General features: G+C 43.2%; 1 protein-coding gene across 2 annotated transcripts in view; it reads left to right on the forward strand.

Annotated features, from left to right (window-relative positions):
• The window catches only part of wnk4b (WNK lysine deficient protein kinase 4b), a 72398-nt gene that overhangs the window by 15873 nt on the left and 39601 nt on the right, over positions 1 to 16924 (forward strand). The window contains exons 2-3 of one of the 2 annotated variants that reach the window (XM_080856621.1): positions 14711 to 14883; positions 15347 to 15567. In XM_080856621.1, the coding sequence (XP_080712747.1) occupies positions 14711 to 14883; positions 15347 to 15567 (394 nt within the window). Of the gene's footprint in view, positions 1 to 14710; positions 14959 to 15346; positions 15568 to 16924 lie in introns of those variants that run through there. The other variant, XM_080856622.1, reaches the window with a different exon arrangement.

Consider the following 16924-nt stretch of genomic DNA (forward strand, 5'->3'; position numbering starts at 1 on the left):
CTCTTGGCTGGTGGCTCGGTGTTGAAAGTGCCTTCTCCAACCAGCTTCAACTGACATCTAACGTAATTTGCTACGGAGTAATGCTGGCAGCATAATTACTTTGCATCTATTAAATAGGAAATGTATTTCATGTATGTGTAGAACCTATTTAGAATGACTGACTTTACATAAAACGGCAGTGAAAGACATTTGAGTCAAACATTAGCCTACTTTTGCCTCAATGAGGGTGGCGTGTGAGAGCATAATCGGCACGACAACGTTGTACTTATTAGCAGCACACTTTTGAGAGTTATTGTGAATACGATAACGCTTGATTTAGCGGAAAATCTAGTAAACGTACGTACCACCTGTCTCCTGTTCTGTTGTTGTTGTAGTTGTCGCTCAAATCGCTACAAGCACGTCCTCTGCTTATAACTCAAACTAGTCCAGCAGCTCCACCATCTGCATGCTTTGCAGTGCATGCTTTGTTTTATAGTGACGTTTCACGCTAACACTTTTGACAAGGGCAACCGTCTCGTTGCAGATTAAACACATCGGTTTTGTCCTGCCCACAAGCAGCACAAATGCATAGCCTACTTGTCAGTCCACTCTGTCTTAAATTCGAGAGTTTTGGAATCAACTTTTCGTGTGTGAGAGCCTGGCAGATGATCATTAGTAAGTGTGCTAATGTATGTGTTTTTCAACATACTCATGGTTGAAATCGCAGTCCCACAACTGTATGTTGAGGTATGCATGTTCTTGCTGTGTGTCTGATATAACTATAACACTGCATGATGTATGATGTATGATGTATGATGAATACCGTGGGTTTATTTTTCTGGCCCTGTCCTCAGAGTTTGGGGGGTAATTTTGTTCGAAGTGTGCATGCTTTGTTTCATAGTGACACATTCACGTTACCACTTTTTGACAAGGGCAACCGTCTCGTGGCCAATGAGTGCATTGTCATAGCGTTGTAGTTATTCAAAGGTTACCCAGCGATCATTGCAGTATGAATGTGACAAAAATACCAAAGAAAATAAGGACGTATTCATTTTATTGGATCGTTTTATAATAGTTGCTCTTATTGTATGTAAGATAAGCATATCGTTTTGTTATAAATCGCAATGTTTTTCACAAAAAAATGACCACCACGATGGAGATACATTTGCCTACTCAAGTGAATACATAGCATTAGACATGTTATCATTGACTGTGCTACATGTCTCCAAGGCCCATGTGACTGCACCTGCCCGACAGGTCTTGAAGCAACATCCGTGTCATGTCAGTGACAGTTGGGAGGAAAAACAATCAATGACTTCCAATAAAGAGGTTATGTGGTAGCTACGGGCTCGACAATCAGTAGTTACCCCACCCAGCGGTCTGGCGTTGAATAGGTTGAATAGGCTTTAGGACGCATAGCCGTCGGAGTAGTATGTAAGCCCGACCAGTACGTTCAATTTTTTCTGAATCAACCGCCTGCCCCCGCCCGCCCATTTTTTTTTCGAGGACGGAGAGGGATGCAGAAGTATAAATTAGGCTTTATCATTTCATTGTTATGCAACACTGCACAGAGTCAAGAGCTGATTTTAAACACATTATCCTTTTTCTCTGACTTTCAACAATCACATTACCCAAAACCACTTTAGTTTTGGGGATAGGGACTTCAACTTCTTCCTTTCCGCGTTCTCCTCCTCCCTAGTGGTACAACAAATTACACTCTACTGTATGAACAGCACAGATTCGAGAGTGGATTTGATTGGCTACAATTCCTCATGCGCTAATCATCTCTCCTGCGAACCCTCAGCTTCATCTTCATTGGAGCCGCAAATGTGATTTCATGTTTGTGGATGAGATCATGCTGGCTTTGTTTTTTGTTAGCAGCTATTATATTACTTTACCTAATTACCTTTTTACGGCGCTGCTGTGGTGGTAATTATCTGATATGAATCGGGTTAGATCAGTGAATGAACCCAGCTGTGACTTGGCTGGGTGAGAGCTTCACATCTGGCTCCTTCCTCCAAGTCTCCTGCTCATTAACACAAACCTGTAGGCCCCCCTCCAGATACTAGTGCCCCCCCCCCCCCCCCCCCCCCCCCATCAACTTAAAGATGCCATTTTAAAGTGACTTGATGCGATAGAACATTTGCCTTTGAATAGTTGCAAATTCTTTGTTGGGTCATATTCAAGCATTCCCACCCAAATCAATGGTTGTATTATGTACATTCACATAATCGTCATATATACTACAGTATGAATAAAACTGTTACTGGAACAAGACTGGAGCACTGGAAGCTAGTGGTGGTTGTGCTTGTTCACTGCCTCATGTCATAAGACATGAGGATCTCCACCTTCAGTAAAAAGACCCCCACTGGATCCTGTCTGTGGGTTTCTGTACATGATATCAACCAATCCCAGCTAATAAACACCCACTACCTCCCCACTGTTTCCAGCTGCAGTGGTGTGTGTGTGTGTGTTTGTGTGTGTGCGTGTGTGTTTGTGTTGATTGCCTCTGTGTGGTTCTTTCTGACGTCACAGCTCAGAGGAGGGTGGAAGTGCAGCTTGTCTCTGTCCCCACCCCCACAGCCCCCCGCATCCCCTTATGGCCTCCGAAATCCACACAGCGACCCCACATTGGATAAGTGCTCCTGGGCAGGCATCTGCATCCGTTTAGAGATTAATCCATTGCAGGAGGTGACCAGATTCTGCTGAAGTACCCCGGAGGGACGATAGATTTAGACTGTGTTACCATGTATACTAAAGACTGCAACAGGCCATGGTTTTGTCACAAGATATACTCAAAGACTGCAATAGGCGTCTGTTGTGTTACAAGAATATGAGAATACAAGAGAATATGACTCTCCACTAAAGGCCTCGATGGTGTTATGAGCATGCTCAAAAACTCAACAGGCTATGATAGTTGTGTGGAGAATTGGGATTAGGTCCATAGAGGACTCTGGTGAGGATGATTGGATCAAGCAGGTTTGCATGAATGGGCAGTTTTGTCCCCAGTTGTGTTTGAAATGTGTGTGAAGCCATGGGGTCTAATTCAGCTGGAGGCCGTGTGATTGGACATTTGCTTGAGGCATTAGCAGCGGTGGCATTGTCATTTTCCACTTCTCTGATGCTCTACCGTATGACTCATATATATATATGTGTGTGTGTGTGTGTGTGTGTGTGTGTGTGTGTGTGTGTGTGTAAATGTAAGAGAAAGAGTGGATAAGACGGAGAGAGAGAATGTGGGTGGGAGAGTGCACGCGCATGTGTGTTTGAAGCCCCCATGAACCCCTTTTATTTGTCACATCCTGTCCTTGTCCTTCATGTGAGATGATTGGGGGCAGCCAGGCGGGTAATTGAAGGAATGACGTTGAGCTCTTAACCTGGCACAGTCATACAGCAGCATTTATAAGTGGCATCCGTCTCCCATGGTCATACAGCAGCATTTATACGTGGCATCCGTCTCCCACGGCAAGCTCTTAACCTGCTACAGTCATTCAGTTGCATTTAGACGTGGCATCTGTCTCCCACGGCAAGCTTCTAACCTGCTACAGTCATTCAGCAGCATCTACTTACTCTCCTACTGGACACAGTGCTGTTCCACATCAGTGGGTAAAAACATGAATGGAGAACAATACTCTCACATCTGCTGTTATGGTTCCATTTGATTTGATTTTAACTCCTGTAATGTTATTTATTTAAGTATTAGAAATTAGAAGTGACTGTGCAAGGATACTGCCATCCTGCAAGATTTGTGACATGCCTTTAAGTGCACAGGAGGACGTGAGCAGCCAATCACGTGTCGTGTACTCAGTGTCATCAACCAATCAGAAGCGCTGATACTATTTCTCAGGAACAAAGCAGGCCAATATAAACCTGGTAAGCCCACCATAGCGACGCTGTCTCTGTCAAGTTGCTTGCACACAGCTCTTCCCAAATCAGTAATAAAACTTTATGGTTTATGTGCTGTGTGCCTTGGCTGTTCTAAAAGCACACATGGCCTCTGGCTTCATCCTTGACAACTAAGAGCAGTTTGACCAGACTTTATCTAAATTCTGTGAGTGTGGCTTCATGCACTGGTTGTTAATCCTTCCGAAGAAGAACTTTGTGGTTTAAAAAAAAAAAAGTTTTAAGACTTAAAGTTAGATTTTTTTGATAGGCTTGAATTTTCAGAGGGAATTAGTATCGCTTTCAACACACACACACACACACACACTCACTCATAAGCCAACATAATGATAATTTACCGAAATCCAGTAAAGTATAAGTTAATAGATTTTTGGCACTCGCCATAACTAGTGTACAGGGTTTGGAGGATTACTTTAAAAATGTATTCCGATACAATTACTGATTACTTGTTAAATATTGTATTCAGTAACCTAATCCAAGTATCACAATATTAAAGTAATGTAACTTGATTACTTTCCGTTACTTTTGGATTACGTCAATGCCAAATATGCAAATGAAGACAACGGAAAAAAAGACATCAATAAGATGTCACACACACATACACACACGCGCGCATGCGCACACACACGCACACACTGGTGCACACATAGACAAAGATGTTCACGCTCACACACCAACACACATTTGATCTAAACCACCACAGACAATCCCTTATTTAACTGCCATGATGAGCCTCAGGCAGAGTCAGCAGATCAGCCATGTGGAGAATAGGTGACCATCAAGGGCCACACTACAAACTCCATTCAGCACACAACCCAGGGATAACTTCTAAACACATTCACTAGTCCCCTGACACACCTCACAACCCAGGGAGAACTTAGGCTCTAGTCACATTCACTAGTCCTCTGACACACCTCACAACCCAGGGAGAACTTAGGCTCTAGTCACATTCTGCAGCCTATGGAGGGCTGCTGACTGGACAGGGTTGGGAGAATTACTTTTAAAATGTATTCCGATACAATTACTGATTTCCGTCCTGTTATTTTTGGATTACCTTAATGCCAAATGTGCAAATGAAGACAACAGAAAAGAGATATCAATAAGATGGCTTTTACTTAAGTGTATTATTATAATATGTAAGTCAACAGCACAATGTAACCTTAGAAAAGAAAATGAGGAAACTAAGTTTTAAGAATTAAACCTGCCCTCTGCTCAGTGTTTTCTAAAGACAAATCTGCTTTTCATTATGCAATTTCAGCCTACAGACCTACATTGAAAGTGCACAACACCACAGTTTTACAGATTTAGAACATCCACAGTATTTTTAATGAATCAAGTGTCCACTTTCTGAACTGTCAAAGAGAAATCATCCTTAAAGTAAATGCTGAGCCTCAGGCAGGGTTAGGCAGCAGATCAGCCATGTGGAGATGAGGTGACCATCAAGTAGGCCTACAGGTTCCAAGTTAAAATAGGGGGCGGACCTACAGAGTTTGAATGTTGTTTTTTGAACTCAAGGTCATCATATTGACTCATAGTTCCTTTGCTGTCTTCTTGTGAGGTATTGTAAAGTGCGCATGTGGATGATAGTATAATGTTCTGCATTTTAAAATGTATTTGTAATCCTGTTAATAATCCCAATTTTTGCCTAAAGTATCTGTAATCTAATTACGTCTTTCTGTTTTGTAACTGTGCCGGAATACAGCCGTTCCATGTATTCCGTTACTCCCCAAGCCTGCTAGTGATCCATATCAAATGTTCATGACTTCTAAGCCCTTAAAGGCATTTGAAGCATTCTATTTTTCACCGAAACAGGTCTGTTTGCGTACATTTGCCTGTTTGCATGTGTTGTTACTGCTGGACATGTAACCTGTTTGCATGTGTTGTTACTGCTGGACATGTAACCTGTTTGCATGTGTTGTTAGTGATGGACATGGCAATGCTGTAGTGTTGTCTCTGCCACAGCCTCCTGCTTAAAGGCCTTAGTACGGAACATTTGTAGAAGCCAGACTTCCAGGCTTTTCCAGGGACCTGGAGGCTTTACGAGCCAGGGGCTACTTTAACGAGACATTCCCCAAGGGCCTGGCTGTGGTTTCAGGGTAACCCTTCTCTTCATCTGAAATCACCTAGCAGAATGTCAGTCAGGTGGCTTTTACAAGTGCCTTAACACCTTGTTTAATTTGGGCTGGACACTGGACAGCTGCTCAACCAGAACCCTATTACTCTTTATTTAATAAGAGGAATATGAGTGGCTAAGCTGCTTTCGTCTCTGTTGAAAGAGACATTTATTTGCATTCGTTTCCTCTGATTTCATACATATAGCGTTTTGAGTAGATATTACATGAGAGCCACCACAGTCAGGGTTACAGACCTCTCCCAGTTCCCAGCAGTGTGTTTCCATCCACTCTCTGTGCTGTTTCCTGTACCTTCATAATGAGAATCGAAAGGTTATAGATTACTGTAAATGCCCCTCTGAGTGTGCCAAGACAGGATTTCCTTTACTTGTGATCTGCTTAATGGGCCTGTAATCAGTTTATAACATGGTTTTGGCTTGAGCTTAATGTATTGATATTCCTTCTGTAGTGTCAGACATACCCCTAGACATATATATGTACATCTGTGAAGGGTGTTGTACATTGAATCCAATCAACAATATTATCAGCGCGAATAGTGCAATAGATATTGTGCAGCACATACTCAGTAAACATTACAGCCACATTTCTGTTTTCACTAGAAACTCCACTTTTCTCGTGGAAACCAACAGATCTGTAGGTTATGGCCTGTTTCATCTGAGATCAAACATGCGGAAATCGTTGACCAAAGGACTGCAACAGGAATGTGGAATTTGCTTGATTGATCCATGCGTGTGACGCAGACACTGGAAGCGCATCCTCCCTTTGTCTTCGACAGAAAGCTGATACTTCCTGCCTCAACAGGACCACAGGGCCTGGGAGCAGGGCATGCTGGTAGTCTGACCGCCACTCTCCAAGGTTGACGGAGAGCTGGATGAAGTGACAGTGGCAGTGAAACACCCCGTCATGTTTCTTTTAGAGGCTCTGTCTCAGAGGGGTCTATGAGAGCAGAACTGAACAGAACCAATAGACTACCTTACCATCCTCCTTTTCAGGGTAGTAGCAGACAGAATGTCAGGTTCAGGAACTGATTGAGCCTGCAGTGTGTTTAAATTATACATATGCTGTCTGTCTGCTTTGTGGCTCTGGGTTAAATGTAGAGCTTAAATGAAAAGGAGTCATCCTGTTAAAGCAATGAGATTGCCTCTCAGCGTGCACATTTAAAGGAGGCTTCCACAGGCTTGAGAGCCACAGAGGAATTTAGGTCACTTTAATTGGAGGTAACAGAGATGGAGCTGTTGGCACTGTCAACTATTTGCCGCGACGGGGAGATTCATGACCTGGATGGCTCTGATGGTGGGGTCTGGCAGGAAAGAGTATACTCACACTCAGACTTACCTGGAGATGAACCTGTTGACCTGCTGGGATGATATCCTGGCGCTGTGTTACCCAGTTTGAGAGGGCAACAGGGGGTGTAGTGTAGAGAGGTCTCTCAGCCCTATAACCTTACTGACCCAAGGAAGTGAGGTTAAGTTGGTTAGTTAGCTAACCTGTTGGTTTTGCTTGCCTACTAACGTAACGTAACGACCGAAATATGTTCGTGGCAGGTTAAATGAAGTTTCAGCGTGATGTGTGACAGGGGAACATCTGTTTATTAACAAAGCAAGTATGGCTCCATGTAAGTTAAATATGCACCGTTACCGCGACTATCACTTAAACAACATTCAAACAGCATATTTAAACTTTACAACTATAAAGACTGCCCTCCTATATTAACTTGGAACCTGTCGGCCTACTGTCAGCATGTGGCCCTTGATGGTCACCTCATCTCCACATGGCTGATCTGCTGCCTGACCCTGCCTGAGGCTCATCATGGCGGGCATCACAGGGCCTTACAGTTACATTTACATTAGGCATTTAGCAGATGCTTTTGTCCAAGGTGACGTACAAGGGAGAGAACAGTCAAGCAAAGAGCAATAAAAAACTGGTGTAACAATAGGCCCATGTCATCTCTCAGGCTTTTGTGACATGCATGAGGACATGCATTTCCTGAGAAAGAGAAAAACATGTTAAATAAGGGATTGTCTGTGTGGTGGGTTAAAGATCAAATGTGTGTTTGTGTGTATGTTTGGTGTGTGTGCTTCTTGCATGTTTTCCACTTAAGTAGTGTTAACCAGGGTCACAAGGTATGTCTGTAGCTATGTCACTTATAATGTGTTGCTCTAATAAATTGTGGTAGGTATTGGGATAAAACTACACTGTTAATCATGTTGCTAAATTGCTGTGTATAGTGTTTACTCTACAGTCTAGATAAAGAAGGTGGCAACAATGTTAAGGAAAAACTCCATTCAACAGGAAGAAACCTTGAACAGAACCCATCTCATAAGGGAGGGCCCATCTGCCCGGCCGGGGAGACAGACATAAAGTGTGGAACTGTGGTGACTCAATATCTCAATATCAACAACACAGCACAATATGATGCATAGTGAGACGAAGAGGTAGAAAGATAGATTCCCTGGCATGGTGTATGGAAAGTATATTGCGACAGGTACTGGATCTTTGGATTCTCTTGGAATTGCAAGAAAACCTGCACTCTGGGAATGAAGGAGTCTTGGTGGGCAGTAGTGGACATTTAATAAGGTAATCTGGAGCTAGGCCATTTACAGCTTTGTATGTTATAAGGGGTTACTTTGAAGTCAATTCTGCTTTTGACAAGGAATCAGTATAGAGAGGTAAGTAGGTCTATGTCCATATTATTCGACCCTAGTAAGTGTGCATGCAGCAGTTCTGTATTAGTTGGAAGCTCTTAAATGAGTTGCTGCGACACCCGGAAAGGATGTTACCATTCTGATAACCAGCGATTATGCGATGATAATCTGCTATAAATTTCATCACCACTATAGAAGCTCAGCAAGAGTAGGCTACACACTGACAAGAAATTGAGCTTAGTGGTCTCCGCAAGGGGACATCGTTTGTGCTAGTGTGAATAATAATTGTATTGTCCACACCGGCAAGTGATGCCACATGCAACAATCTTCTTATACCATGGTGTATCAAATTCCTACCTCTGATGGGTGATCTACTATATCCATTTTTGCTCTGGGGACTTGCCCTAGCATATGTGAGTTACAGACTCTGATTGACATTTTGCAGTGGTGGTTGTGTAACTGGGATTCTCTGGCAGCTGATCTTGAGGTCGCGCCCCCGTCAGTTCTCTGGATGCACAAGCATTTCTCCCCTCTTATGAATGTGACACCTTCTCCCGGTTTTTCACGCACAGCATAACAGTCTACACTGAACTCTGAGTTTGATCCACGAATTCCACAGCCTTTAAAACAATTACTTATTTTTTGCCGTGATAGTCCGGCAAGTCATTTTTAGATAGAGTTGTTTTTAGAAAACAAGAGCCCTGAATTTCCAGTTGTCATATTCTAAGGCAGCAGAGTCTGTGTTTGTGTTCGCGACCAACCTAATGGAGCCTGCAGACACGTTAAATATTGTAATTAATTTAAATGCAAAATAATCTTTTCATGATGCTTTTTTCATTACTAAGTAGTAGCATGTGAAAACATTCCAAACCCATTTTCTCTTGGTCCATCGTCATTTTACACTATAAATTGGATGCTAATTAATTACTGTAGTTGTTATCGTACACACTCCTTGCACATTTACAACTGTCTTAATGAACAATTTCTTGATTATGAGCAGCAAAATATGCCCCACTTACTATTACAACTCATTTTTAGAACAGTCGAGATTCCAGACACCCCCTGCTGAGCAGTCAAACAAGGAGACGTGTATCTGGCTAGCCAATCAAATGCCCTAGTCACAATGTTTTTGTGGTGCGTTGCCATGCTTAAAGCCCTTGCATGCTTCTAAAGGGAGCATGAATTGCTAGGTGCTTACGCGTTGCGTTGGGGGTGTTGCCAAGCAATTCACACCCAGAACAATAGGCTTGCGTAAAATAACGCAAGTCTAGAAAAAGGGGCCGACGCACGCAAGACGTGAAAAGTCACGCAAGGGTCGCGCAAGGGGCTTGCGCGGCCTCTTGCGCTTGCGCTTACGCTTACGTAACTGACCATAAATCAGCCTTTACACCCCTGGCTTATGTAACACTGGCATCCGCCTGCACAGAGCAGATATTCTCAGCACCGACACCACCCCCTATAACCCCAACCCTCCATGTCTGGCTTGCAAGCTGATGCCCCATGTGATGTGAGGACAGCTAATTTTGACCTCAGTGCCTAAAGTTGGCATCAACAGTCTCAAAGTGTACTAGCAAGTTAGTGCTTTAAACTCACTCACATTCAAGTAAAGGTACAGTGGACTCTCCTGTCTGGGAGTTGTTATGATATGAACAAGTTTAAAATAAAAAATGCATTGTTTTTTCTTCATTCTTTTACCGATGCATACTTGTTGTAGGACTTCAAAAACTTTTAATCTCAAATATTCTATTCTATTTTGTTTTACAAGGAAGTCTTAATTATAGAGAACTAGTTATAATGAGTCATATGTCCAAACCTGACAAGATTTATTATTGTAATTCTTATATCTTTCCAGTACTTGCTGGTAAGACTTGGCTTGGCTGAGCTGTTGATTGGTTGAGTGGTGAATCCATTAGACCCTGGTAGACCCTTGTAGTTGGTTGTTTTCCGCATGGGTAGATTTGTTCCCGGTCTTATGTGTACCGAAAGAAGGATTTATGCAGGCATGTCCAGAACTTTTCTCTCAATCTCTGTCTGTATGAAATCTTGCCCAGGAAATAGCTGAGGTTTCACCAACTGCTTAGTTCACTGACGTCACCCACTGCCACAGGTTTTTTTCTTTGGTTAGATATCAGAGGGCTTTTCACAAAGCTTTTATTGGAAAGATGCCCTAACAGAAGACAGAAGAGAAGTTGAATGAAAACATTAGCAGTCACCACCAGACATAATAAAAGCAGGAAAATGGCATTTTTTATGAACATAAATTGGAGAAATGACTTAATGCCATCATCTGTAATAAAAAGAGCCTTGTCAAACATAGTCAGAGTGTTAGGTTCTATATGTAGTGTTCATTCCCCCTTGTTGTTGAACATTTTAGATCACATTTCGATTCAATGCTCACCATTAACTATTTCTAAGATATTTTACCGACGCAAGGCTGATATTGTGTCAGGCTTTTTCATGTTGTATGGTTAAGAAACTATTCTGATGTTGCATAGTATTGTTGAGGCATTGAGGAGTTGGATGTGATGAAGTTATGATCTTTCTAGTTGTGTACTTATGAAAGAGTACCACGGTGTCACAGTGCCTCGGTGATAGACACCGTGAGATTAAGCTTGGCCTAGAGGAAGAACAGACAGTTCATGATAAGAAACAGGCAACACGTGCTATCCTTTCACTCTACTCTCTCTCTCTTTCGTTCTCTTCTCCCACTTACTGTCTATTTGATACTGTCTGTCTCACACACACACACACACACACACAGAAAGACACAACCGCACATATAGCATCCTAAGAGACTGAGACATGTTCACACATTAAATCTGTCACCACAAATACCATGTGTGTTATATTTGAATGGACGGTGGAAACGCACACACACATACTTTGTTCAACACAACCCACCCATATGCAAACACAAACACACACTCACACACGTAAACTAAACACATACTCAGACCATCCCCCTCATATTAACACACTCATATAATGCCACTGTGATCTTCCACAAAGTTATTTTTCTTCCCTCTGCTTCTATTAAAAACATTTCAGAACATGCAGTTAGAGTCTGTTCTTGGCTTGCTGTATGTGCCTGTGTGTGTCTGTGTGTGTGTTTGTTTTTGCTAAAGTAGCACACTCCAAGAAAGAATGTGAGTTTTTCCACAAAGCTCAGCCATGCCATGGCTGTGAAGGCTGCCGGTTGGCACCATGGCCGGGCAGCGGGCACCTCTCCAGGGCTCAGTCCTGCTCAGTGTTCCGTGACATGAAGTCATGTAATGACCAACAGTGACATCCCCTCTGTAAAATAAGGAGGAGGGGGAGGAAAGATGAGAGTTAGAGCGAGGAGAGGATTGGAGAGTTAGGGGAAGTGTAGGGAAGGAAAAGACAAGAGAGGTGGGGGAGGAGAGGAGAGGAGAGGAGAGCCAGAGGGAGCTGAGGAGAGGACAGGTGAGCTGGGGGAAGAGGACAGGTGAGCTGGGGGAAGAGGACAGGTGAGCTGGGGGAAGAGGAAAGGGAAGTGAATAGGTGAGGATATTTTCACTGGAAACCGCATTGAAGAGGAGAGGTGGGAGAGACAGGAGATGTGGGAGGAGGAGAGGAGAGAATAGGAGTGAAAAGGAAAAAAACACAGGGGGAGAAGAAAGTAGTAGCCCCTCAGGGCTTTCATAAAGATATCCTTCAGGGTTTAACCTGGCCCATCACTCGCCAGCACTGACGCACTAAAGCTGCTGTTGGAGCCAGTGCGCGTAAATGTTGTTTATGGGGCTGTGCTGAGGGGGTATTAAGTGTGTGTGTGTGTGTGTGTGTGTGTGTGTGTGTGTGTGGACATGCATGGTGGAGAGTATTGATTGTGAGGGTGTGTGCAATTATGTGACCAGGTGTATGTTTGTGTATGTTTGCTATGGTATTTGGAGTATGTGCTGTGTTTGTGTGTGTACACGTGTGTGTGTGTGTGTGTGTGTGTGTGTGTGTGTGTGTGTGTGTGTGTGTGTTTTGTGTACACAGGCCTCTGCTCAAAGCCTGAGCTTGTGTTGGGTCTTTTGGCACCAGAGAGATGCAATATAAAAGTCCACAGTGAAAACACAGGAGGGAATGAAAGGCTAACTTTCTTCTATTTAAGGTCTCATAAAACTCGTCCTCTCTTCTTCAAAACGACCCTCCATGCCAGGGGGCATTGCTCTCCACTGCAGGGCCATCCAAGGCTTAATGCAGTTGCAGAAACTATAGAGATATTTACATTTAAAAATGCCATTAAACAAAGGAAGCTGTGTGCATTACTACCATGAAACTAAAGTTGTTTCCGTTTTTAGGGATGTCACATAGAGAAATGTTAAGAAGATATTTGTTATTTTATTTACACTCAAAAGTGAGACTATATTCTCATGGCCAGAGGCAGAAATCCTGAAAAATATTAGATCTTTTATCCATCAGTTTCTGAGGCCCTTGAGTTGTTTGATGTTTTGAAAGCCAATAAATGTCCCTATTTCCTGTCTTTTCTCTGGGCGTTGCAGCTGGGGGAGGTTCAAAGGGCAGGGACTTTCATAAACCTTTTTGTTTTACACAGTGCAACAGGTAGTGAGCTTTCCTCACAGAGAGAAAGAGAGATGGTGAGATATGAAGGGAAAGAGTGATCAGCTCAGCTGCTTTTCAAATCCAGAAGTTCCTTCCCGTAGGACAGTTCTGAAAATGGTTTTACCAAATAGGTTTTGCAGAGATGCAACATATCCCTGTCTCACACACACACACACACACACACACACACACACACACACGCACACACACACTCCACCAGTACCCTTTACCTTACACACACACACACACACACACACACACACCCCTCCTTTCAATCAGTCTGCACTCACTCAGGTCACTCACCATGGTTATGTAATCCCAACCAGTCAGGGTGCCTGTGTATGTCTATCATCTTAGTGTCATTCATCATTACCCATAATGCTCTACTCCAGTTCGCCTCTGCCCCCTTGTCTGTACGGGTCCAGAGCTGGCAGCTCTGTCAATGCCGCCTCTGTGTGTCCGGCGCCCAGACACAGTCACACTGGACACAGCTGACAGATAGGCTCGCACCTCATCGTGGAAAAATGGAAAGTTAAGCACCCAAGAATGGGAGAATTGAACTGGTCTGTCTGTTGTAGAGGAAGCACAGAGGTGTTTGATCTTGGAGCTGAGTGGTGTCTGCAGCCAAATAAGTACTTAGAAGAAGAGAAAGAGAGAGTCATTTTTAAATAAACAAGGATCAACAACCAGACATTAAAGTGGAAACTATGGCGACCAATAAGAGAAAAAGAGAGACGGAGATAGTGAAAAAGATTTAGTGTAAGAAAGAGGTTTAGAAAGACAAGGAGGCTTAGACAGAGAGGGAGAGGGGGAGAAAGAGAGATATATGTAAAAGAAGTGTAGGTAGAGATGGAAAAAGAGAGAGGTACGTATAGGGTCGGAGAAAGGTGTTATTGTTACTAATGTGTGCCCTACACACTAGCATGTTATTATTGTTGCTGTCAGGTTGGGCCAAGGGGGGAGGGTTAGGGTGGGAGGGCCGAGTAAGAAACACGCTGAAACATTTGTGCAGCACAATGTCAGCTCTGTCAAGTGATTAACACATTTCCTGTCAAAGATTGTTTTTGTGGAATCTGTTCCAAAAAGCATGGCTGTTCCAAACAGCATTCTAGTTCTAAAAAGGCATTCTGTTCCAGAAGAAATGTAAGGAGCCATTTGTCATGCCCAGAGAGCTCATATATTCACAGTCTGAAAATGTCAGTGAATGTGCATTTCACTTTCAGTTTAGTTTCATGTTACAACTGCTTCACCTCCTAAAGTCAGTTGAACTGAGATTATTTGATGATGAATGGCAACTGAACAGCTTTAGGAGAATACTTGTATATGGAACATGATGACGAGGAAATTATGTTGTTGTTGTTGATGATGATGATGATGTTTCAGGAGTGATAATGATAATAAGGGTCTTCTTGGTGATAGCTATACTGCTGCTGATAGTGATGATGATGATGATGATGGGTCTTCCTCTTCTCTCCTCTGCAGACACGTAGGTTGACGAAGGTTGAGCGTCAACGCTTCAGCGAAGAAGTGGATATGCTGAAAGGGCTCCAGCACCCCAACATCGTCCGCTTCTATGACTCCTGGAAGTCTACAGTCAAAGGGCACAAGTGCATCCTCCTTGTGACCGAACTCATGACCTCAGGCACCCTCAAGACGTGAGTCTGACCACCCACCCCGGCAGAACCCCAGCTTACGTTACAGTACACCTAATAAGGCTGAAGCCAGTAAGAGTTAAGTAGAGAAGAGTGGCCTGGGAGCACATTTCTACAGATGTACTCACAATAAGTTTCTTTGATTAGTTTTCCAATCATGTCAAATATATCAGTGTCCATCATTAGGGTAGAGCATGTATACGTACTGTGAATTTTGCCCTGAAGTTTAAAATAGAATAGAACAGAGCCGAACAGAATAACTTCAGCCATGCACGGGGAGATTTCTTTGACTGCATTTGGCATGACATTAAAAAATGTCACACCTACAGCACAAAGTCAACTACTTATCTCAGCTGTCTCACTTTAGCTTCACCTGCTGTTTCTCAGCTGCCTTGCCTCATCTCTCTCAATTCTCATGTCTTACCTCTCTCACCTGTGTGCCTCACCTGTCTGACCTATGTCTCAGGTATCTGAAGCGCTTTAAGGAGATGAAACTGAAGCTTCTTCAGCGCTGGAGCCATCAGATCCTGAAGGGGCTGCACTTCCTGCACACACGCACGCCGCCAATCATCCACCGCGACCTCAAGTGCGACAATATCTTCATCACCGGCCCGACCGGCTCCGTCAAGATCGGAGACCTTGGCCTCGCCACACTCAAGAGTGCCTCCTTCGCTAAGAGCGTCATTGGTCAGTACTACGTCACTGCTAAGTGTTCCTTTATCAGAATGATGATGAGAATCAATCAGAATCAGACTTGGCCTGGTTTGCGAACTGTGATGACAGATACAAGGAGTTTGGCTCCGTATACAGATCATTTACTCAGTGTACAGACAATGTACATATTATACATAAAGTGAAAGTGTGTATGTTTTTGTAAAAAACATAAGGATACATTTCGTATGAAGATGTTGTGGTGAAGGAGTACGGTATGTACAGTATTAGTATAAGTATGTGAGTGTGTGAGTGTGAATTATCTACTAATTCACTTTCATACTTTAAGAGATGTAAAAATACAGAGTGAGGCGGTAGGTAAAGAAGAAGGGTTGTTTTATGTGTATAAAATAACGATATCAACACTTTAACATTACAGTCAAGTGCACAAGTGTCTCAGTCTCAGTGAAGTTCATTGGAAGCACTTGCTCCATGACTGTTCTGCTTTCTGAAAAAAGTGTATTGCTACTGCAAACACTCCCTCAGCCACATGCCTTGTTTCTGGATGGCCCCTGTGTTTGTTTGTTTAGGGGTTGAGTTGTATTTACACCCACACTGAGCCTGACGGAGATTCCTTTAAGCGACGTCAGAGCGAAATCCAAGCAGGCCCCATCTCCTGAGGATTGAACTAGGTCTTGAGGAGAGGGATTAGGGTCAATATCGCCTCGCCCAACTGGCATAGTAACCTTCACAGTATTCATGGCCAGGACCGAAAGAGAACAACTTGCTGCCAGACACACATCCACCTGAGACACTTAAGAGTACAGTTAGCTAATGGGCTGATGTTATAGAGGAGTCAAGATACAGAGTTTGTCAAGATTCAGGCATATGGCGAACAGTGTGAACACACTGGTAGAGGGCATGATTTGCATATTTTTAAATCTGTGAAGCCTAGTTTGTTTTGTTTTATCAAATGTTTTTCAGTCACCCGATACTTTAGTTTGGTACCACGTAAGTAACAGAGTTAGTTACTTACCTGCTCTGTGCTGTATTTTGATCCAGCTGTGCACAGACTGAGATTAGTTTGTTCAGTCATCTTAGATAAGGGTGTAGTGGTGGTTCTGTAGCTTAAAGGGATAGTTCCGGAATTTTGACATGAATCTATATGGCATCCCCCATCACCAGTGTCATGCAATCATGCTGACTTACCGACCGCAGCGTCCTTTGAGCAGAGTTCTCGTCCAGTTTTGGTCAAACCGAATGTAGTCCGGCAGGTTTGCTAGACCCAGCAAGATAAGATTGCCTGAGAGAAACGTCCGTCACAGGAAAACGATGCTTTATGTCAATTTTATCAAATGTTTTTATCAGTTTTCATCGTTTTCCTGTGACGGAC

Source organism: Sprattus sprattus (assembly GCF_963457725.1).
Source record: "Sprattus sprattus genome assembly, chromosome: 18".
Lineage (NCBI taxonomy): Eukaryota > Metazoa > Chordata > Actinopteri > Clupeiformes > Clupeidae > Sprattus > Sprattus sprattus.